General features: G+C 44.9%; 2 protein-coding genes across 5 annotated transcripts in view; both read left to right on the forward strand.

Annotated features, from left to right (window-relative positions):
- Positions 1–15,752, forward strand: part of EEPD1 (endonuclease/exonuclease/phosphatase family domain containing 1) — a 122,386-nt gene extending 106,634 nt beyond the window's left edge. For both annotated transcript variants that reach the window (XM_037510212.2, XM_037510217.2), the window contains exons 5-8: positions 140–274; positions 1,512–1,650; positions 9,685–9,879; positions 11,849–15,752. In XM_037510212.2, coding sequence (XP_037366109.1) covers positions 140–274; positions 1,512–1,650; positions 9,685–9,879; positions 11,849–12,048 — 669 coding nt within the window. In that variant the 3' untranslated portion in view covers positions 12,049–15,752. The remainder of the gene's footprint in view (positions 1–139; positions 275–1,511; positions 1,651–9,684; positions 9,880–11,848) is intronic.
- A 2,116-nt stretch (positions 15,753–17,868) lies between these two features.
- Positions 17,869–22,330, forward strand: part of ANLN (anillin, actin binding protein) — a 107,794-nt gene continuing 103,332 nt past the window's right edge. For 2 of the 3 annotated variants that reach the window (XM_037510222.2, XM_037510226.2), the window contains exon 1: positions 17,869–18,063. In XM_037510222.2, the coding sequence (XP_037366119.1) occupies positions 18,031–18,063 (33 nt within the window). In that variant the 5' untranslated portion in view covers positions 17,869–18,030. The remainder of the gene's footprint in view (positions 18,064–22,330) is intronic. The other variant, XM_037510234.2, reaches the window with a different exon arrangement.

Below are 22,330 nucleotides of genomic sequence, written 5' to 3' on the forward strand. Positions count from 1 at the left end.
TTCGGGGTGTGTTTTTTCCCTTCATGAAACAGCCCCTGCACCCGTTGTGTTCCCCCATTTCCTCTTGGCAGCCCCCAGCTCCGGGCTGAGCCCTGCCACAGACAGACCCCTCTCTAAACTAACCTTCTCCCCTCCACAGGGGCCTGGGTTCTCGGGATTCCTGTGGGACACTGCGGCTGGGGTGGAGCTGAGGGATGCTGCCTGGCAGGAGAGCTCACCCAGCAATGGGCACGGGAAGCCCACGGGTCCCAGCCCGTTCCTCGCCCGCTTCAAGGTAGTTCTCCATGTTGCTGAGTGTCCACTTGTCCTTCTAAGGCAGAGAAAAAGCCCTTTCTCAATTGTGAGCCAGAGAAGCCTCCTATTTTTGTCATGATTTTATTCTCACTCAGGCTCAGGTCAGCACATATTCTGAGGGTTCCTGTGTGTGGTAAACTTGTCTAGGGCAGGAGTGAGAAGGATTTGTGGGACTCTAGCCCCAGGAACTCCCACAACTTGGCGGATGGCCACCCCCTAAACCTGACACACATTAGAATCACCTGGGAAGACTTTCTTAGGGTCAGGATTCCCCAGGTCCTACCCAGACATACAGAAGTTCTGTGACAGAGCCCAAGATGGTATGTTTTTCTAAAACACCTTCAGCACCTCTTTAGTCCTCCCAGCATGGGTAAAGGAGATCAGACATTTGGAAATTTTGAAATTAAGGGGCAGCAGAGTCCTGTTATTACCAGGGGGAAGGGTCATTTGGAATTGGAGGGGTTCAGGAAGAGCTTCTGTAGGGCCTGGCCCTACAGCTGCCATCTCCAGATGACCCCTCACCCACATGCACATCTGTCCTCCCAGAGACAGGAACAGCAAGCAGATTGAGGTATCTGATTCCCCTGGGTGCCCATGGGAGGTGTTAATGAATAGCAAAATGATCCAAAGTCGGCAACAGGAAGAAAGAGAAACCAGAAGTCAAAACTGATCACTAAGTCAGCAGTCAATATACCTCATCCCCATGGCCCTTACCTATGAAATCACAGGGTAAGGCAAGAGAGGTCCCTTGTCACAGACCCAGCAAGCCCAACTGTGAGCTGGACATTTAAGTCCCCCATTTCTGTGTGCTCCTGAGCAGTTCTAGAGCCTGAGAGTTTCTCAAACTCCAGCACAGTTTCAGTCTGCAGACTGTACAGGGCTGAGCCCTGTGATCTGCCAGCTGGGGCTGCTTGACTGTGGTTGGAATGTAGGTCAAGCCCCTGCCCCTCACAAACCCAGATGTCTCCAAGTTTCCAGGCCATAAGGTGGGGGGTGATGGTGCAATGTTGGGGGTGGACTGAAAGAACAAGATAGGTCTCCCTCCTGCAGGTGCCTCAGGAAAATCTTCTGGTTGAACCCCCTGGCATTAGGTCACAGGGTGTGAGCTAGCCTTGTTTGTTTTACCCTGGTCAGGGTTGGCATGAAGCTGAGTTGTTGGAAGTAATGGATATCGAAATGCCTAAGCCTGTCCCTGTTGCTTTGTTTCCTGTGCTCAGATAGGAAGTAACGACTTGACCCTTGTGAACCTTCATTTGGCAACCCTGGCCCTCCCAGGGGGTGAGAATCCAAGCAAGAATCACAGTGATGGCCACCGCCTGGCTGGCTTTGCCCAGACCCTGCAGGAAACCCTGAAAGGTAGGAAATGGTCTCGTGGCTGGTCCAATAACTCCCAGTCATGCAAGGCAGGTGGAAATTGCCTCCTCCTCCTGCCTTTCTCCCATCTCTAGGATGACTGTCAGCAGCAATGTGAATAGAGGGCACAGCAGTCATCCCATCCCCTATCTCTCATGGAGCCATGTCCCTCCAGCCCCTGTGCATGGGGACACCCGTGTCTCAGTGGGCCTAGTGCATGGGTCCCGTGGTGTCAGCTCTGCTGCTCTTTTTGATGAAAAGGATCAGAAAAAAAGTGTTGACACCCAGCACCATGACAGCTGCTCCTGGCTGGGTTCAGCTGCCTTGGGTGAGCCAAATGGTGGTGCCACCTGCAGATTTGCACATGATCTTCCCTTAAAGAGACACATGAGGTAACAGGGACAAGGGGAAGACCCAGCTAGTGGTGAATTGAGTTTTTCTCCCTAGTGAACATGACTGAAGTGCTCAGGAAAGCTGAATTCTAATCTCTACTCCTTTGGGAGCTGTTGGGCCTCAGGCAAGTCAACATGCCTCACCAAGCCCCATCTGATAGGGAGCCCACAGCGCTAATCTCACAGGGGTGCCAGAGGGCTTGATAGCTGTCCCTGCAGCTCCCAAGCACACAGTTGGTGCTCAGTGGACAGTTGAATCGTTGACTCTAGAAAGCCAGAAGTTTCTAGAGTTGACTCTAGAAAGCCAGAAGTTCAGGAGAAGCCGGGCTTTGTTTCCCAGGCTTTGCCCCCAAGGGTTTCTGCGTGTGGTTTCCCAGGAGGAAAAGTTGACATGGTCGTAAAGACCGGTATGTTTTCAATTTGTTTGGTTTTCAGCACTGACTTCTAGGTGAGGGTTCACAACTGGAGACCTGTAATCCTCTTCCACATTCTTCAGTCTTGACGAATATTCTCTATCTTTCTAAGCCCTTTTTGTTAAATTGGCCCTTCATAGTGGGTGATTTCATGAAGATTTGGCAACAAAACTATTTCAGTCAAACCACAAACTTACATTTAGAAAGATTTTTTTAGTGTGATAAAATACACATAAAATTTACATCTTAATCACTTTCAAGTGAACAATTCAGTGGCATTAAGTATATTCACAACCATCCCCATGCTCCATCTCCAGTTCATCCCAAACTGAAATTCTGCCCATAAAAGCTAACTCCTCATCCCCTTCACCCCAACTCCTGACCTCCACCATTCTACTCTCTGTCTCTATGAATTTAACTACTCTAGGTTAGAGTGGAATTGCATGGTAATTGTCCTTTTGTGTCTGGCTTACTTTGCTTACATTATGTCCTTATGGTACGTTCATATTGTAGCATGTGTCAGAATGCCCTTCCTTTTAAGGCCAAATACTGTTCCACTGTGTTTGTAGCTTATATACATATTTAAAATAAATAAACAGAGCCTCCTTGGTGGCACAAGGGGTTAAGCACCACATTATGAACATTATGAACTCCACAGCATGTGTTCGATCCCCGGCCGGCCAGGGAGAAATCCACATGGCGAGGCAAACCTCTCTTGTCTCACCCGATGCTCAGCAATGTATTTCAGTGCATCTGCCTGTTCTGTTCCCCACTCTGTCTCTGGTGAATCCTCTCACCCACCACATCTCTGGCCTGCACCCCAGCTCTTGTATGCATGAATAAATAAATCCTTAAAAATAAATAAAAATAAATAAATATATATAAATATGTAAGCATATAAAGTATATACACATAAATATAAAAATACATATGTAAGTATGTATGTAAACATGTGCATACATATGAATAGAGGGAGCATGTTTCTTCATTCATTGGTCAATGGACAGTCCTGTTGTTATCCTCCTTCAGCTGTTGTGAGTAATGCTTCTATGAGCATTGATATGCAAGCTTATATCTTGAGCCAGGATATGCTGTGACCAATATTCTGCTTAAATTATGAGTCTTTGGGCTAAAAAAAGTTAGAAAAGTGTTTAAGCTGAGATACTGCATCCAAAAAGCAGCTGTGTGGAAATTATTCACTCACAGTTAGTCTCTAACCTATTAAAAAGGCTGACTTGATAGCAATAGAAATCTGTGGATGTTTTGATTGTTCTCTATCTCAAGCTTTTTCTTTTCTTTATGTGGAAGAAGAAAGAAAAGATGTCAGTTCATAACTTCTCTGATAACCTCAGAAAACACTCACCATTTTTTCCTGATATCCAGGAAGTCGTCAGGTTTTTGTCAGAAAACCTGGGCAGATTATTGTTCCAAGTTGCCAAGGAACTATTGATCCACAGCCTGACTTGGCCTTGACGTGTCCCGATATGGACATATGGACTCCTGTGTCCACCTGCTTGTAGTTAATTGTTAACTGTCACATGACCCAATTAATTGTTAACTGTCACATGACTCCAGGATTGAGGAAACGTCGCAGCCTGAAATGTCACAGCCTACCCATGGTGCAGTAAGGATAAATAGGTTAGCAGAGGTGGTTCAGCTAAATGCAGACTTAAGTCTTCATTCCATGGGCTTCTATCAGAGCAAATAGAATCATTTGATCAGCAAAATCTGGGCCTTTCTGCTTGAAATGTGTTTCAGTTGACATCAGCAGGTGGTGTGCTGGTCCTCTGGTGGAATTTTCTTCTTTCAGACCCCACTGGGGGTTGAGGAAAGGGTCTTGAACTCAGCAAGAGTGAGGCAGGACACACAGTAAACTTGATGTCTGGGTTGGACCATCCCCTGGTGGGCACCCACTGCTGCTATTGTCACCAGCATTTTTTGCATCTGGGACTATCTGAGGAAATCAGCCTCAGACATTTTCCTCTCGCTTCTGGGAAGTAAAGCAACAACTGAGGAATCCACCCCAGACAGATGGCTTTCTAGGAGAATTCAGGCCTCTACACACCTGTGGATTGTCAGAGGCAAGACCTGCCTCCATGTCACCACCAAGGCTAATTTGACAAGAAGAAAAAAATTGTAAGAAACCTAGGTGTGCTCTTCAAGAAAAGCTGTTATTTTCATACCTGAAGTTGCACAGTGCTAGGTTTATTGGCCTTTGGACACCAACATCTCCCCTGTATTCAAAATCGTTTTTTCAGCCCAAACTTTTTCTGGTCTGCCAGAATCAAAATGGTTCTGTTTGCTCTGATAGAGGTCCATGGAATGAAGACTTAGTCTGCATTTAGCTGAACCACCTCTGCTAATGAATTTACCTTTGCTGCACCGTGGGCAGGGTGGGGCATTTCCTTAATCCCGTGGTCATGTGACAGCTAACAATTAATTGGATATTAATGAAATTGAATGAAAACTTCTCTCTTTGTAGGGGATTATCTGCCTCAGTTATTCCTAACTCTCAGTTTTCCTTCGTATTCAATAAATCTTTCTCTTTTTTCCTTTCAAATATAAACTCACCTTAATTCTGAGGTGCTTCTCGTGCCTCATTCACCCATTTATTGCATACATGTTTATCAAGGTCTGTGTGTAGCCAGCACTGTTCCAGGCACTAGGGATCTCCATGAACAGCTGCCTATGTCCCCGTGGCTCTTCCATTCTAGCGCTTGGTTAGAAGCTCTTCATTTGAAGACTGTCTCAGTGACTGTAGGCAAGTCATTCAACCTCTCATATTCTTACCTTCTTCCCTGCTGAAAGGGCTCTGCATACAGTGAGGACTCAATGTACTGTCATTAACACTGGCCAGGTTTGAGTTACTCATATTCTCAAGTTAGCTTTCCCCTTGAAGGTTGGTACCAATTTCTCAAGACAGCTTGGACTCATCTGCATGAGCGCTAAGGTTATTAAGATATAGCATGAGGGCTATGAATACATGTCTGTTGGCTATAAATGGCTGCCAGAAAGGTCTGCCCTCCATCTCTTTGATCCCTCACACCCCCTGGAGGACAGTGTTATCTGCAGTGTATGAGTGCCCTCTGCTGGTGACACTCACTGTGTCATTTCACATTTGATTTCATTCCTGCCAGTCATTATTACTGAAGCATGTTCATTTTGTGGAGTGTCTCAGGTACATTTCACCCTCACTTATAAGCTGTTTTATTTAAAGCCCTAAATTAAACTTACAAGGTATTACTACCTTTGCAAGGTATGACAGAAATGCAGCTCCACTTAATAACCTCAAGACAGAAAGTGATGGTCTAGCAGAGATAATAGGGGTATAGAATCTTCCTGGGGTCCACTGTTCTTTCAGAATGTGAATTCACTTTGAGAAATGCTCCCTACTTGTCCCACTTATTTGTTTGTATATCAATCTGCAGGAGAAATATTGAAAATACATTAAAGAGAAAAAACTTTGGCTCGTTGTTACCTTTCTAGAACTACCATAACAAAATTCCACAGATTTGGTGGCTTCAACAATAAAACTTATATTTTCTTACAGTTCTGGAAGCTGAAAACCAAAGATTAAGATGTTGGCAGGGTTGTTTCCTCTGGATGACCTCTCCTTGTATTGTGGTGGCACCTTCTCCCTGTATCTTTGTTTGATTTTCCCTCTGTGCGTCTGTGTCCTAATCCCTTCTTTTTAGGATACCAGTCAAATTGGATTAGGGCCACTCTAATGGCCTCATTTTAACTTAATTACTTTTTTAAAGCTCTTGTCTTCAAAAATAGTCATATCCTGAGGCACTGGAGTAAGACTTCTGCATGTAAATTTCAGGAAGACACAATTTGATCAATATCACGTTCCCAAATCATCTGATAAGCCTCACTGATAAAATAATTAACTTCTGCTAGATGTCTTTTTGACAAACTTTTGTTAACCTGACTCAAAAAACTTGCAGGGAAAGGGTCTGAGCTCTCCAGAAGATACGTGAGTCAGGTACTTACCCCAGCTTTTCTAATCCTGACAAACCCCCAAAGAATGGAGACTGGATGGTTCTCCCCTCTTTATGTACTAAAACACTTGCCTAAAGCCTGGTAAGAACTAGAAGTGGCAAGGCCAGGCTAGCACTCTCAAAGTCAGCTGACTGCTTTCCTTTAAAACAGGGCTAAGATACTGTCTTCCAGTTGACTGCTCTATAGGGTTTGTGTTATTTGTGCAGCTCACCATGACTGCTCATCCTCCCAGTTAGCTCCACTGGACAAGACGACACAGTTTTAAATATTTTGGGGGAAAGGAGACATAGCTGTCACTGTTTTAGAGAATATAATTGTCAGTTTTTTAAACTTAAGAAAATTTTTTTAAAAATTAGTCCCATTATGATATTGAAAACTGTCCAGTTGTAAAATAAAAATACAGCAATGGGTATCTTTGGATGTCTATCAACAGCTAAGAGATATACTGGGAGAAAACATAGACTCTCCTATTCTTAATAAAAATAAAAAATATGAAACTCTCAGAAGTGTGGTCATAAAATGAAGTATAACACTTTTTTTTCTGAAGAACACAAAGAAAAAGAGTTAGAGCAGGCTGTTGGGTGAGAAGATTGGAGTCCACATCTCTGTCCTTTCTAGGCCCTGTGTTTACTGCAGTGGCTGGAGAATTGATCCCTTGTTGCCCTGAATGTGGTTCCCAAGCCTGACTGCACCTCCGGACTCCCTGAGAGCTTTAAGGATACTGAGAACAGACTCACTGAAGACACTCTGAGTCAGAATCCCTGCAGGGGAACTCCATTTCTGGGGGTAGGACGCTTGTGTTAATGTTTCCAGAGTCCCCTGCTGTGCCCAGGGCTCCTTAAGGCCTCTCTTTCCATACAAATGACAGCATCTCTACTTTAATCCACTCTGCTTTCAAGGATTCCTACAGGATGCCATGTTTGAAAAGAAAATGTCTGAAACTGCTTATTTGAAGCAGATTCATCTCTAGGATGTTTTGACAAGTGAAAAACACCAACAGGAACTTATATGGAAAGTTGCTGTCATTTATGTGAAAATAAATATGCACATCTGTTCATATGTTCTTAGAATATCTGAAGGAGGCACAAAGAACAGGAAACATCTTCATCTGCCCAGCTGGGGATGGGAATGTTAAATAAAGTTGATTTTTATTTAATTTAAAAATTGTTTCACAAAATTCCAAAAGCATGAGAATATATAAACATTTTCAATGAAAGAATAACATAAAAGATAGTAAGAGCTCAAAAATATATCAATAAGATAGAAAGCAGCTCAGAAACAAGACACATGGTACATGTGATATTAGAAATGACAGGTAAGTATCACATTTCAGTTTAAAAAATAGAGGAATTTTCCAAAAATGTTACTGGGACAAGTTAATTGTGGAGGAAAATGAGAGTAAATTCCAATTAGGTTAAAGATTGAATGAAGGAATGAAACCATAAGAAGAACTTAGTGCTTATTTGTTTTATTTTGGAGGCAATGTGGGAAAATTTTATTTGCTTATACTTCATAAAAGAAACTTTAAATTTCTGTAAACTTCAGTTTGATAATAGACCTAATGAAAAGGCAAATGACAAAGTAGGCCAAAAAGTTTCCTACATATAATAAATGGTTCTATTCTTAATGTGTGAAGAGTTCCTACAAATCAATAAATATAATGCTAAGACCCTGTACAAAAGATACAAGGAAACTATGTTGCACTCAAATCTTGGTTTCTCATACCATGTTAATTAAAAGGGAACCAGAATTTCTTTGAGAAATGGCTGATTCCAGACCCTGGGGCAGGAAATGTGAACAAGATTATTCTGGAGCCTTTTTAATGCCAGAAAGGAAGATCTCAAACAAAAAACATTTTGGGAGTATGTCAGAGGAACACAGAAGTCAACAAAAAGAGTTCCCAATGGCCAAATCTGGAACAATTTGAGCAACAAAACATTGGATTATTACCCAAAATATAAATATCAGTGAGTCCATAGTGATATAAATTAATAATTGAATAAATGAATAAATGGGAAAGAAAAGTCTCCTGTGAAAAAGAATTCAAAATGATTTTTGTAGATTCTCCAACCCAAAGGAGAGAGTGCATCACTTATTTTATCCTCAAATAGAAAGGAGACACCATTTTCACATATCAAGTTAGCTGTTAATGGTAACTGTGTTGGCGAGGGACTCAATGAGAGGAACTTGCTTAACATGCTGGAAAGAGTTGAAATCAGGGTTAGAAAGGAGATTGGCACTATGCATCAAGAACTTTAATGATGGCCAAGCATCGTTAAAGGGACACTGTACTAAGGCCACAAAGTAGATTCTTGAGTGAGCTGTCCATGTTAGTATTCACATCAGTAAATATTGAGAACAGCCTGAAATATGGCAACAGCAAGAGATTGAGAAATCACGTATTCAGCATGACGGGTGCTTGCAAGGAGCTGCTTACTGAATGCCAGGGATACCCAACCTCCCCCAGGTCCCCAGCAGTTAGAGCACACCTTCCTGTCACAGGCTCATATTGCCAGCATTCCTTCCGGGTATTCTACATCAGAAAAGCACCCAATTACATCTGGAACACTTCCGGCCCCCAGGAAACCAGACTGTTTCCAAACCTCTGTCTTTACCCAGGTTCCTGCTCATCCTTCCTGGTCTGGGCACTCCTGTGCAACCCTTCAAATCCCAAAGCAGGACTTGCCTCCTCGAGGGAGCTTTCCTGACCACCTTTCCCTGTGCTCTTTGGGCTCCACGAATGTTTTTGTACCTGTGCTCTGCTCTCATTCTTTTTCTAGTCTGTCCCTCCAATTAGATTGTGCTCCTAGAGAGCAGGGCTGTGTCTCACTCATCTCCAGATCTCCCCCATATGTAGGTCCCAAGTAGGTGCTCACTGAAAGTTTGTTGAGCTTTTTATTAAATAGCTAAGCAAGACCATTAGGCCTTTTTTTTTGCTAAAAAACTAGAACCATGAGCTGCAACAGACATGATCTCTGCTTCACACACACAGTTTCCAAATGTATTACTGATCTCTTCAAGATTTTTTCCCTTTGATGGTGGTGTGTGGTGGGGAAGGAGTTGGTGTTGCACAAGGAATTTGGAAAAATTGGGAGACTGAGAACCAAGTTGCTATCCTAACACTAGAGAGTCAAATCTGAGTAGCGCAGTCCCCCTACAGCTGCCTGTGGCCAGTGTTTTAGTTCTACCACCTCTTAAGTTGCTGGTTTTCTTTCTTCCACTTCCAGGGGAAAAAGACTTGATTGTTTTAGGGGATTTTGGCCAGGGGCCAGACAGCGGTGACTGTGACATCCTGAGGAAAGAAAAATTCCACAACCTGGTCCCTGCACACACTTTCACAAACATCAGCACCAAGAACCCTCAAGGTTCAAAGTCTCTGGACAACATCTGGATCAGTAAAAGCTTGAAGAAGGTTTTCACAGGTAAAGCAGAAGTCCCTTGCTCTTTCTCCTGTTCAGAAATGGATTTGCAGAAACTGTTCCGACAGGATGGAGCTTATGGGTTATCACTAGGTGTCTATAGTTATCATTCAAACAGGGCCACTTTTAAGAGAGAAGGGGGATGTGAAAAGTAATTAAAAGATATCCATTGATCTACAGCAGACGCAAACCATGCATGTCCCTGAGTGTAGGCTGGCAGAACTCTGATTCAGAGAGGAGCTGATAACTTAGCCCCATTTTTAGGTCTCTGACCATTCAGCAAATATTCCTCATGCCCTGTCACCTTCAGGGACTGTGTGGTGGCCTGAGATCTACCCACCTTCCCACAGTGCTCTGAGGAGCAACAGTCAGGGTGACAGATGCAACAGTTGTGTCACCATAGCACAGAAGTGCCTTCGGGGACTCTGCAAGGACCTGGATGTGGTAGGTGATCTCAGTATTGTAAAGCAACCTTCCCTCCCAACCTGCTGAGCAGGTTTTGGGTCAAGAAATCATTAGTGAGAAATATAGAAGTGTCGGTAGAACCTTTTGATGTAAGACAAGAACAGATGTTCTCAGTCCTGCTAAGTACTAAGGGAAGCATGTTACTCTTCAGTGAGACATAAGAAAATTAAAAAGTTCTAACGCTGGGTCCCCACCATGAGTGTAACGTGCAACCAGTGCTGAGATCCTCAGGGCTAGAATTTCCCATCCTGACTGTGTCACCAGCTTCTCCTTCTGTCTGGGCACCACTTTCCTATAGGATTGTGTCAGGGGAGGATCAGAATGACAGAAGCTGTGTGTCTTAGTGGGGAGAGTTAGGGGGGTTACAGTCATCACATTAGACAAGACACAGTGTGTGATACATTCTTCTGGCCAGAGAAAGGCCAGCCCACAGCAGGCCTGGCTACCAGGAGCGTGCCTGCAGCAGACCTACCTTGACGAGAGCTGGCGAAGCTGAGAACACAGGGCTGCATAGAAGTTAGAAGCTGTTTCATCTGTTCCCTTGCTGTGAAACTGCAGAAACCAAGGTGCAGGGATGAGCTGCCATTGGCAGAGCTGTCATCAGGGCAGGTTCAGTGTCAACCAGACCCCACACCTGGGTACACCTATACCGGCCCTGACACTGCCTGACCACGCCAAGGCCACATTGTGCTTTCCAACTGCTCAGAACCAGCTCTGTCACTTTGGTTTATTGTTTTCCAATGTAGCGCCCACTTCACATATTTCTAAATCATAAATTTCTAAATAATTTTATTTATTTTTTAAGATTTATTTATTTATGCATATAAGAACCGGGGTGGAGGCCAGAGATGTGAGGGGTGAGAGAATTCACCAGAGACAGAGTGGGGAGCAAAACAGGCAGAATGACTGAAATACATTGGTGAGGGGAGCAGTGGGTGAGTCAGGGGAGGTCTGCGCCATGTGGGTAGCTCCCTGGCCGGGCATCGAATTCATGCTACAGTGGCTGCGAATAGATTCTTAGGTTGTGTCTTAACCACTTGTGCCACCAGGGAGGCCCTTATATATTTCTAACTGAAGTAAAATAACTTTACCTTCTCATAAACCTCTGTAAGTTTCTTTACCCTTTTTTTAGAATTTATTTCCTCCTCTCCCCTCTTAGTGTCTTAGCTTTGCAAAATAAGACCTTTGCTTTGGACATCTTTGTGAGACATTTGCTCCTGTGTCAAAGACTTCTCTTATTAGTCAATTTGGAAGTGGTGAGGAGGAGGTCAACTGTAGGCCAACAGGTACAGGAATGGGCAGGCAGCCTATATTTGGGTAGTTTCAGTGCCTAACCAGTAACCTCTCACTCGTCTAAAAAATCAAATTAGCAGAGACATTTCATTTGTGTCACAGGCCAAGAATCATTGTCAGGGATCCGGGTCCTGCAGGCATGCAGCCTTGGCCTCCACCTGCCAGCTATGACCCCACCTGTCCTGATTTCTGGATCTCTTTCCTCTCCCTTCAGGTCACTGGGCTGTGGTGCGAGAAGGCCTCACAAACCCGTGGATTCCAGACAACTGGTCCTGGGGCGGAGTGGCATCTGAGCACTGCCCTGTGCTAGCCGAGCTATATGCTGAGAAGGACTGGAACAAGAAAGAGGGTCCAAGGAATGGCAACAGCGTCACCCTGGAGCGAAGTGAGGCCAACATTAAGCATGAGCGATGATGACAACAAATGGGTTTCCTACTTTCTGACCCCAGAGGACACAGGAGAGGAGTCTGCCCTTCTCAGTGAAGTTGCGGAGCCAGAACTGCCTTTCACTCTTCCTTCTGACATCAGCACCTGGGCTTTGACCCTCCTGTCTTCTTTGTGGATGCTTCTGGACCTTGAATGGGGGCCAGAGCACATTGTGCCCTACAGGTGCCAGGTGGGCAAGTCAAAAGCCCAGGAGAGAACTGAAATGTTTGCTAGTCTGGGGATGCTGCCACCCTCAACAGACAAGGGCCGGCATCCCCGAGATGGTGGTGGTGGCCCGAAGGAAAAGAGTGAGCGGGCAGCTGCAGGCCTGCTCAGGCAATGAGCGCCCGCTTGTGACCGCCAGTGTGTGTTGTTCGGGCTGCAGATTACATAAAGCTTTTACCTGTGATTGAGCATGCCCCTCCAATATTCCGAGTGGTGATATTTCATTTTGTTTTGTAAAAATAAACTGAGGTGAATGAGCCTGGCTGCAGTGAGCACCCCTGGGGTGGGTGCCCACTTTAAATGCCTCTGTGTGGGGCTGTGTCCCTTGGCATCCTAAACACAGTGCACCTCATCAGGGAACCTGCTCCGTTTACATCCCCTCTTGAGACCTTGCAGGGGCACCTCTTCCAACCCAGACCCTCCTTTATGTCATTATGTCATCATCTCTGCCTACCTTGGAGTTTCAGGCACTCAGCATAGATTCCCTTGTGCTGGACAAGAATTCTCTCTGAATGGAATCACTTCCTCTCCACCTTCCCACTCTCATTTCAAATTGATTCCCAGCCCAGAGGCACACTCTTGTTTTTTGGGAATTGCTGTTGATCCAGAAGCCACAGGCAGTGATGAGGAAGGGTCATTGGTGGAGGTATGGGGGTTCAAGCACATGTTAACTGCCTTACATGCTAAGCACCCTCCCCTGAGCCAAGTTGGGTTCTCCCGTAAGTCCCCATGAGATCATGATTATAATAAGGCTTACAGAGCCTAACCTCCCAAAGATCACAAAACTCAAAATCCTGTGACAACACAGCAGCTCTGGTTCAACAACACTCGTGCTGTCAAGTGTCAACAGTGACAATGAATTTATGAATCATGAGCCCAGATGACCTAGGTGATTTCCAGTTGGCCAAGAAAGCTGAAGGTCTACTCCTTCCACACCAAAGACTTGACGTGGAGCAGTACCTGAAGCTGCCATCACTGCAGTGTAAATCCAGTGACTTGGGCCGCAGGGCCAGATGGCAGTGAAAAGGGCCCATTTTCCACCAAAGACCACAGTCAGGTACCTGGCTTTAGACAGGGGTAGGAAGAAAGCTCTTTTGTGGGGGCTCGGAAGGTATGTGGATATCAGTCATGCCCACTCTCTGGGGCATCTCTCCAGTGGAAGGGTAAACAGCACCTTCCCTGGGGTTAGGCTGTGCCTCTGGAAAGCCACCAAGGAAGAATGAGAAATCCTGGTGGTAGGGAAGGGTACTTCCCAGTGGAGCAGACCATAGAGTCTCACCTAAAGTTCAAACCTCCACCTGCATCACCAATCAGATGCCCCAAATCCTGCGAGCCAGGTATGTCTTTGCATTAAAGTTATGCAAAGATAAGTCTTCTTAACTAAGATGAGGGGAAAAGTAATCCAGTTACAGGACTTCGGGAAGCGCCTTCAGTCTCAGCCAGAGACTGGGAGCAGAGTTGCCACAGCTACATCTCCTGCAGGGCAATCTCAGCCCTGGTGGCTCCTAACACCCAGCAGTCAAGATCACTGGAACCCTGTCTGCAGAAACTGCTGTTATTAGTCTAGCCCCAGACCTCCTAGGTTTTACCTTGGACTGGGGGGTTGTTGCTTTTGCTTTATTTGTTTTATTGTTGCCTGTAATTAATAGACATTATTTTTAAGAGTAGTTTTAGGTTTATAGAAAAATTGAGTAGAAAGCAAAGTTCCCAGTTCCCCTACAGTTTCTCCTGCCACTCACATCTTGCATTAGTGTGGAACATTTGTTGCCGCTGATGAACCAGCATTGAAACAATACCCTTTAATGCAGCCAGTAGTTTACATGCAGTCCTTTTACTAATGTAAAATTGGCCTTTGACTAATGTATAATGACATCCACATTACAGTAACATACAGAATCATTCTGTGATCTAAAAATCCACTGGGTTCCACCTATTCATCTCCCCACACCCACCCACCCCAGAAAACATTTGTCTTTCTACTGTCTCCTTAGCTTTGTCTTTTTCAGACTATCATATAGTCTGTAGACCTTTCAGATTGGCTTCTTCATTAAGCAACCTGCGTTTAAAGTTCCTCTAGGTCTTGGGGTTTTTGGTTTTTTGTTTGTTTGTTTGTTTTGGGGTGGGGTGATAGTTTATTTCTTGTTATTGCAGAATAATATTCTAGTGTATGAATTGACCTCTCCCTTTTGGATTATCCCTAAACTCCCAACCTTCTCCAGCTCTGTACACATTGAGCATCTCTAGAATCTTCCCTCCCCTATCGTGTTCTTCCTTCTGCCTTCCAGGGATGTCTGAGTAGGACCCAACAGTAAAGCCACTTTGTTGGAGAAGCTAAGTGCGTCCCCTGCTACTGAACCAGGCTCCTAGAGGGGCAGGGGTGAAGGAATTAAGTGCTAGAAGTTCTGAAACTCCCCCTCCCCCAGCCCAGTTGAAGCCCTGGCAGCCTCCCAGGTCTCCCTACCACAGAGCATCACAGCAGACAAGAGCTCCGCCCCTCCTCCCTCAGTGGAACCTCCCTTTCTTGCCCAGTGTCCCCCAAGAGACCCTGTGATCAGAGACAGTTTATCCCTCTCTGTAGAGGAGACTGCAGGGCCCACAGCCATCTGGCTTGGTTTTGCTGGCAACAGTGCTGCCCTTTTCTGTCAACAGATGTAGCAGGGGTGACTCAGGGGCAGCCAGGAGACCTCCTGAGCCAAACGTAATTGGGCCCAAACTATGACTCCCTAACTGCTACTGAGAAGCAACAGAGCTGAGGGCTTCCCATTCTAGCCTGTTCTGCCCTCAGCACTGGGCTCTTCTCAACTGTAGTCTGGCCCCCAGCTGCAGGACTGTCCATCCCACCCTATAGCCCACAAAGCAGGATTTTCATAGAACCTTCCAGAACCACAAGTTTTAAGGTGAATTAATAAATGGATGGCCCATCTCTTCCCTCTCCACTGGTAATTTGGTAAATTCAAGAGGGTTGGCAGAGCTTGAAATCCAAAGGTACTTCATTTTTCAAAAGGAATTGTTCAAGCTGGGGAACAGGAGCATAGGTTCATGATATTTTCTTCTTTCTATTTCATGTATATTTGAGATGTTACATAATGACAATGAAATACATGCATAAACAATAAAAGGTCCAAGCCAAGAAAAAAATAGACAATAGAACATTTATACTTTTAACAGACTAATTATCACAGTTCCTGGTAGACAAAGTCGAGTGAAGTTTTCACCACAGTGGGGTATACAAGTGGAAGTGATTCATTCCTATCATTCTTTATCTTGATGCCACTCCTAAAGTGGGTATTTTGCTAGGTCAGAGTCACTCTGGTGATTGAGGGTTTAATTCTAGAATGGGGAAATTAAAATATGTATATTTAGAGTAAAATAAAAATTATAGAGGGAAGAGAAGAAAGGATATTTTTAAAGCCTTTGAATTGCTTTTGCTTCATTAATCACACCATGTGTACACCCAGGCTGGGCCCTGGGGCAGGGCAGGGAGAGGGGCAGAAGACTCCTGGCTTTCTGCCATGGGTGTGCAAGTCTTCAGTGTGCTTCTGCAGACTGCAGCTGCCCAGACCTGGCTGTGCGGCAGCCCCACCTAGCAGTTTGGGAAAACAATACATTCTTGTATCTACCATTGCTTTAAAGAAAGCCAAGTTGTCCCTTTAACAAAAATTAACCAGCCACATGCTGATGATGGCTGGAGGTGGTGCTCGCAGCAAGCAAGCCAGACTCTTCTAGCTCAGCACCGGTTCCAGAATTTCCTCCCTAAAGCTGCCCCCCACCACCAGCATCCTCAAGGCCACTCACCCCTTTATGCTCTCACACACCACACAGCTGACCCCAGGCTGGGGCAGAAAACCAGTCTCATCAAAGACTTAGGGAGGGCAAGCAAACAATCCAGGGACCAGAAAGCCAATTCATAAACCTACAAGCAGAGCCCCCTCATCTTCACCTTGGGGAACATTAGAGAGGTTTCCCTGCCTAACCCCTCCTGACAAAGATCAGCCCTGCTGCTTAGGAAGACCCTTAAGTAGGTTGCTCAACTAGCAGAATTTCAGAGTGGGGACAGAAGTGGATGGCTGGAGCTCTGCTGCTATCTGAGACTGTAATCTGAATTCTGCCTCTATCTGGCACCTTGTCCTTTTCCTAATTGATAGTCCCCAGGGATATTTGTCCCTCAGAAAAGAGCCCATCTCCACCCACTGGGCTGCGTGCCTCCCTGAGAGGTCTGCAAGGACGCATCCTAAGGTCCCCCGAGGCAGGCGCAGGGTTTAGAGGTGGAGGAGCTTTCTACAGGGGAGGAAGGAGGGTCTCCGCAGGGATCCAAGGCCAAAGTCTTCACTCCCACTTGTGGTTCCAAACTGCAGGATCTGCATGTGAGGAGCAGAGCTCCTCTTCTGACATGGATACATCCCTGGGGAGTAGGACTTGTGGCCCCAGCAAGTTTGTACTAGTGGGAGGAAGGTAAGGAAGTCATGGGTGGGACAGAGAGCTTAGCTGTAAGGGTGATATGGGCCTAGGCTCCTGTTTAGACTCATGTGGAAATTACAATTGGTGTGACTTTAGGCAAGTTACCTGATCTTTCCTGAGCCTCCATTTCCTTATCTGGATAATAAGGAGCTATTTCTACCTACCTTGTCATAAAAAATTTAAGGAAATATTAAATGAAACATTGTCATCAATACCATCATCTCCCATGGTGGCCAACCTTCTTGTAGAGGATGACAGGAGTGTATGGTGATTGGAAGGTCTTGGGGAGTTTTCAGTCGGTGATAAGACAGGACAGCAATTGGTGCCAGGCAAGATGGCATCAAGAAATGGCATTATGGGGCCTCCCCTGGTGGCTCAGTGGTTGAGCGCTGGGCTGCGAGGCTGCCGGCAGCCTCTGCAGCGCTGGGTTCATTCCCCAGCCGCTGGCGAGGGTCCCACAAAAAAAAAAAAAAAAGAAAAGAAAAGAAATGGCATTATGTGTCACAGAAATGGGGTTTCCTTCTGTCTGGACAATCCTATTGAATCCTAGCTGCCATGTACTCTGAGCAATGACCGTGGTGACACAGATGCAGTGTGTGAAGCACCGGGCCAAGCACAGGGAGATGCTTCTGTGTGAACCCACACCATGAAGATTCAGATGTCACAGCCCAAATGGTGTGGGGGAGCAGGGAGATGAAAACACTGCTTAAAATTATGCCAAGTGCCTAAAAACAAAGTGCCTACAGTACCTTAAGGCAGAGTTTACTGGGCATAAAAGAAGCCACCAGTTAGGGTGGGGGCAACCCTAACTTGAGGGTCAAACTGCATATGGTGGGTGTTGCCTAGTGCCTTTGTTTCAGGTCTGCCTAATGGTGTTTATTTATCAAGCCAAACCCCCATTAACAATGATTGGAGAGGACTCGCCTAAGTGCACAACTGACTTCCATTAGGCTGAATTATTTAATTAAATGACTATTGTTTGGGGATGGGGAGAATTACAACTGGGGTTTACTGTGCTAAGCAGTGCTATTGGCCCAGGGCAAAACGATTAGATAAGGAAGATGTCGGAAGCCAGTAACCTCAACAAAGGCAGGCGGAGTTAATGCAAAAGAGACTGGCCCCAGACTTTTTCGCCTGGCTCCTTGCTTTCTGGAAGCTGCTTGGGAGGCTTTGTAGCTCAGGCAGACCTGGGAGTTGGTCTTGCCCCAGAAGCACATAGACCAAAAAGAAGAGATGGCAACGAGTCAGGGGTGGCCAGGCCCCCTAACCATTGCAGGCCACTGACCCATGGACCAGCAAGGACGAGCTTCAAAGGCAGAGGTGAGGTGCTGTCTGGGGTCCCCTGTGGCATCTGGGTGCCTGGTGGCCATGTTGGGCTTTTTTTTTTTTTTTAAGATTTTATTTATTGATTTATACAAGCATTGGGTACAGTCAGAAGCGCGGGAGGGTGAGCGGATTCGCCAGAGCGGGGAGCAGAGCAGGCAGAAGGACTGAAGTACACTGCTGAGGGGAGCAGCGGGTGGCAGGAGAGGTCTGCGCGCCATGCGGGACCCTCCTCCGGTGGCCGGGGAGCAGCCGGGGATGGAACCGGCGCCGCAGAGGCTGCGGGCAGCTTCGCAACCCAGCGCTCAACCGCTGCGCCACCGGGGAGGCCCCATGTTGGGCTTTCAACATGGAAACTTCAGGTCTGTGAATACAATGAAGTTCAAATGTCTGCTGAAGAGAGGGGCAAGAAAAGAGAGCATGTCTTTGTGGTGGGAGAGCCGCCTGTCTCTTTGTGTGGAGGTGGCTCACTGCCGCCCTCCTGCCAGGTGACCTAGAAGGAAAAAGAGAGAAAAGGCTCAGAAGGAACTACCCACCTGCTTGCCTTTTCTGTATTTGGATGTCAAACTGCTTAAGGCAGACTTCATTTCCGCTTTTGGGTCTGGGAATACCTAATTGTGTTGGCCAGCCAAGTTCAGTCAATAGTCAGTGGTGATGTTATAGAGCAACCCCGATATTAAACGGGTTCCTGGCTGTGGGTCCTCAACCGCGCGCTTTAAAGGGACTTAATAAATACTCTACTACACACACACACAAAAAGGTTAATAAAAGGTTTATTTACAAGAGGAAAGGAAATAAGGAAAATGTACAACTCAGGGAGAAAATAGGGAAATAAAGTCTTTAATGCGTCCTACCCGATCCGACGACCTGGAAACCCAAAGTCACGCTCAGAGCTGGCGGGACGCTGCAGCTGGTGGAGAGCCCAAAATGGGGTCCCCCAAAGCCCACGTGTCTGCCTTTTCTATCCACCTGGCTGCTTAACCCCACCCTCAGATCCCAGTCACCTTCCCTTTGGTGGTGATGGGATTTGGAGTTCCCAGTGTCTTTGGCTTTGACCTGGGGTGGGGGTGGAGTCTACAAAGCCTATATGGAAATAGCTTTGGGACATCCTTTTCCCCCTAACAGTGAGACATGGACTGGCCTACATGTCCTGCCGACTTCAATTGTGGCAAGTGGTCTAGTTCAGTGATTATGTTGGGGGTGAGGAGCAATAGGGACTTGGTTCCTGTGATGAGTGCTTGCAGTTGGCTGGCCTTTGATGTGATGGCATAAGTGCTAGCTGCGTTGGACAAAAGTGAGTCAGAAACTGAAGGAGCGCATCTGATTGCTTGGCCCAGCCCACTCTGGATCCTGTGATAGTCTCTACCTTCTTTGAGAATTGAGTGGCATTTTTTTTTTTTTTTTTTAAACCAGGGATGACTTTACCTTTTCACCAACAGGGCACCAAGTTGTGTGCTTTAAAAGAGATTATCAGTGTTGAGCTATACCTCCCTTTCTCCCTGGGAGTTTTCTGGCATGCAACTTTCTAAGCACTAACCCAGTCTGATGATGGAACTCTGACAAAGTTCTGCCAGTGATCCAGAAAATCAGTGAGATTATTTAAGAAGTACCTGTGTTGAGTCCTGGGGTGGGGAAGAGAATTTCATTTAAACAGACTAGAAATTGGACTGAACCTGCTATAAATAATACTAAGGAGGATGGAAATGGGGGTGACCAAATCATCAAGACAAAATATGGTATTTTATTCAAGTGTGAATTTCATGACCAGGTCAGTGATTCATTCCTTCAGCAGGGAGAACAGCTCCTGCGCCCTGGGTATGAGATCACAAGGGAGCGGAAACAGTGAAGTTGACCAAGGGCAGCAGCATTGTTACTGTTGCCTTATTAAGAGCCCTCGTTTGTGCTGCTCTAATAGAGATGATAGACTGAAAGCAATCTTTTCATTACTTCAATCTTTTCATTACTTGAATCACTAAGTGCAAGGCCAGTGTTCAAAGCTGATGTTGAGTAAATCCTTACTATCTGGAGCTCTAGGAATTTTTTTGAACATTTCTTCTGAATTTTTCCAAAGATGATTCTTTATCATTTGCTTATCTAAGTCCAATGGTCCAGAGAACTTTCTAAAATATGATTTTTTTCATATTTCTCTCCTATGGCCTGGTGACAAGGAGCATTTCTCTCCTATGGCCTGTGAGTGGAAGGGTGCCGGGAAGAATGATCGCTTAGAACCCTCAGACCAACAGGCCTTCACAGGACCTTTCAGATTATCCCTGGAAGCCAGTTCTCATCCTCAAAATATAGTATGTCCTCCTTCTCAAAGCCTAGTATTGTCCCTGACAAATCTAGTTGATTACCTAACCCTGAACATCTTGGATATTTGCCCAAAGGACCTCAGGAATCCCAGGTTATCAGAGGTCTATTTACCTGGGGCTGGAAGTGACATTTACTGGGGGTTTGAAGTGAGGAGATATGTCTTCATGTAATTCTCAGTGTTTTATTTGATGACAGCCTGGAAGCGTAAGGGATCTAAAGTCAGCATTGTTATTGGGAATCTTGGTTCTGGGACAGAAGACCTGAAGGTCCCACAATGCTGTTGTATATCAGAGCCAGGTGGGGCTTGATATTAGAAATCAAGAATTCCCTAGCCTTGTTTGTGACCCAGAAACAATGGGGAGCTCAGTGTATGGGCCATTGTTTGCTGTCAAGTTAAAAATTCTCTTTGTCCATGGGTTCTGTTATCTTTCCCAATATCTCCTTCTCTTTCATTTCTCTAACAGAAAAAACAAAACTGGTTTTACTGAGCGGTATCAAGGTAATTATGCTAGGAAGTTGTGATGAAATTAAGTAGTATCTACATTTCAAATTGCAACAACAAATCAAGATATTGTTTATTTCAAATAGACACATTGAAAATATTTTGAAGATCTCTCTCAAGACTCCAACTAACAGTAATATACATATATAATATATATTTATACACAGAGTGTAAATAGTGCTTTTCATCCAAATTCATCTCAAGGAATTTTATGATAAACTTGTAAGTAAGAGAGTTAAATTGGGCAGAAGGGAAAACATTAGAACAGGCCTTCAGGAGACTTCAATAACTCCTTCACTGGAGCTCTTTAAAGTAATATGCAAATCTTTTGTAGAAGGGATATGCTTGCCTAAAATCAGTTTATGTTTAGATTTAGCTCCAGCAATCAATAGTAAGATTAACTAGTCATCTATAGGACCTCCAGCCTAAAATAAAATATTAAAAGGGAGAAAGAGGGGAGAGAGGAAAAAAAGAAAACCTAGCTGTCCCCCTAGTGGAGAGTTTCAGTGTGGCATCCAGAAATTCACTGGAACTTCTGCTGGTGCTTGAATAACTCAGGTAGATCTAGATATTCCAATCGAAGACATAATTATTATTTTCTTAAATCAAGGTAGGTTATTTTATCTCTAGGATCCAATCTACTTAATGTGCTTGGAGATAATACAGTAATTATCTAGGAAATACTGTAAGTATGAACCGACATTATTTTTAAAAGAGAAGCAAATATATATTGTCTAAATGTGAGATATTTATACATTAGGTCATCACATATTTGCTGCTCTTAAGAATTTAATATATATCGTGTTATGATTTTTTTCTGGTTTCTCTCATGTTGGAAAAATAAAAATTTCCAGAGCGCCACCATCTCTTGAAATTACTGCCAAATTAAACCGAAACATAATTACCATTCCTTCAGTTTTTTTAAAGAACCATTGTAACTTTAAGAATTCATATCTTATATACACCCCTTCATTTATAATAGTCAAGATGCAGAAACAACGTAAGTGCCCATGGATGGATGAATGAATAAAGAGGTGGTATACAGTCATGTGCCACTTAATGATGGAGAGACATTCTGACAAGCGTGCTAAACAGTTTTGTCTTTGAATGATCTTCATAGAATGCAATTACACAAACCTAAATGGTATAGCCTAATACTCTTTTAGGTCATATAATGTAGACTATTGATCTAGTCTTTTGGGACCACTGTCTTACATGTCGTCCATCACTGATATATACATGATGGAACCCTACTTAGCTATATAGAAAAAGATAAAGTATTGCCATTTGGGGTATTCTGGATGGATCTGGAGGGAATTATGCTAAGGTACATGCAGAGCTGGGTGTGCCCATGAGTCAGTTGGGGATATCCGTGGCTAAGGTATTGGCCAGAGACTTCCTGAAGGAATCTGTGACATAGTAACTTGTATGTCCCTTTAATGCTCCTCT

This window comes from Talpa occidentalis, unplaced genomic scaffold (genome assembly GCF_014898055.3).
Source record: "Talpa occidentalis isolate TD23 unplaced genomic scaffold, MPIMG_talOcc4v2.1, whole genome shotgun sequence".
Classification (NCBI taxonomy): Eukaryota; Metazoa; Chordata; class Mammalia; order Eulipotyphla; family Talpidae; genus Talpa; species Talpa occidentalis.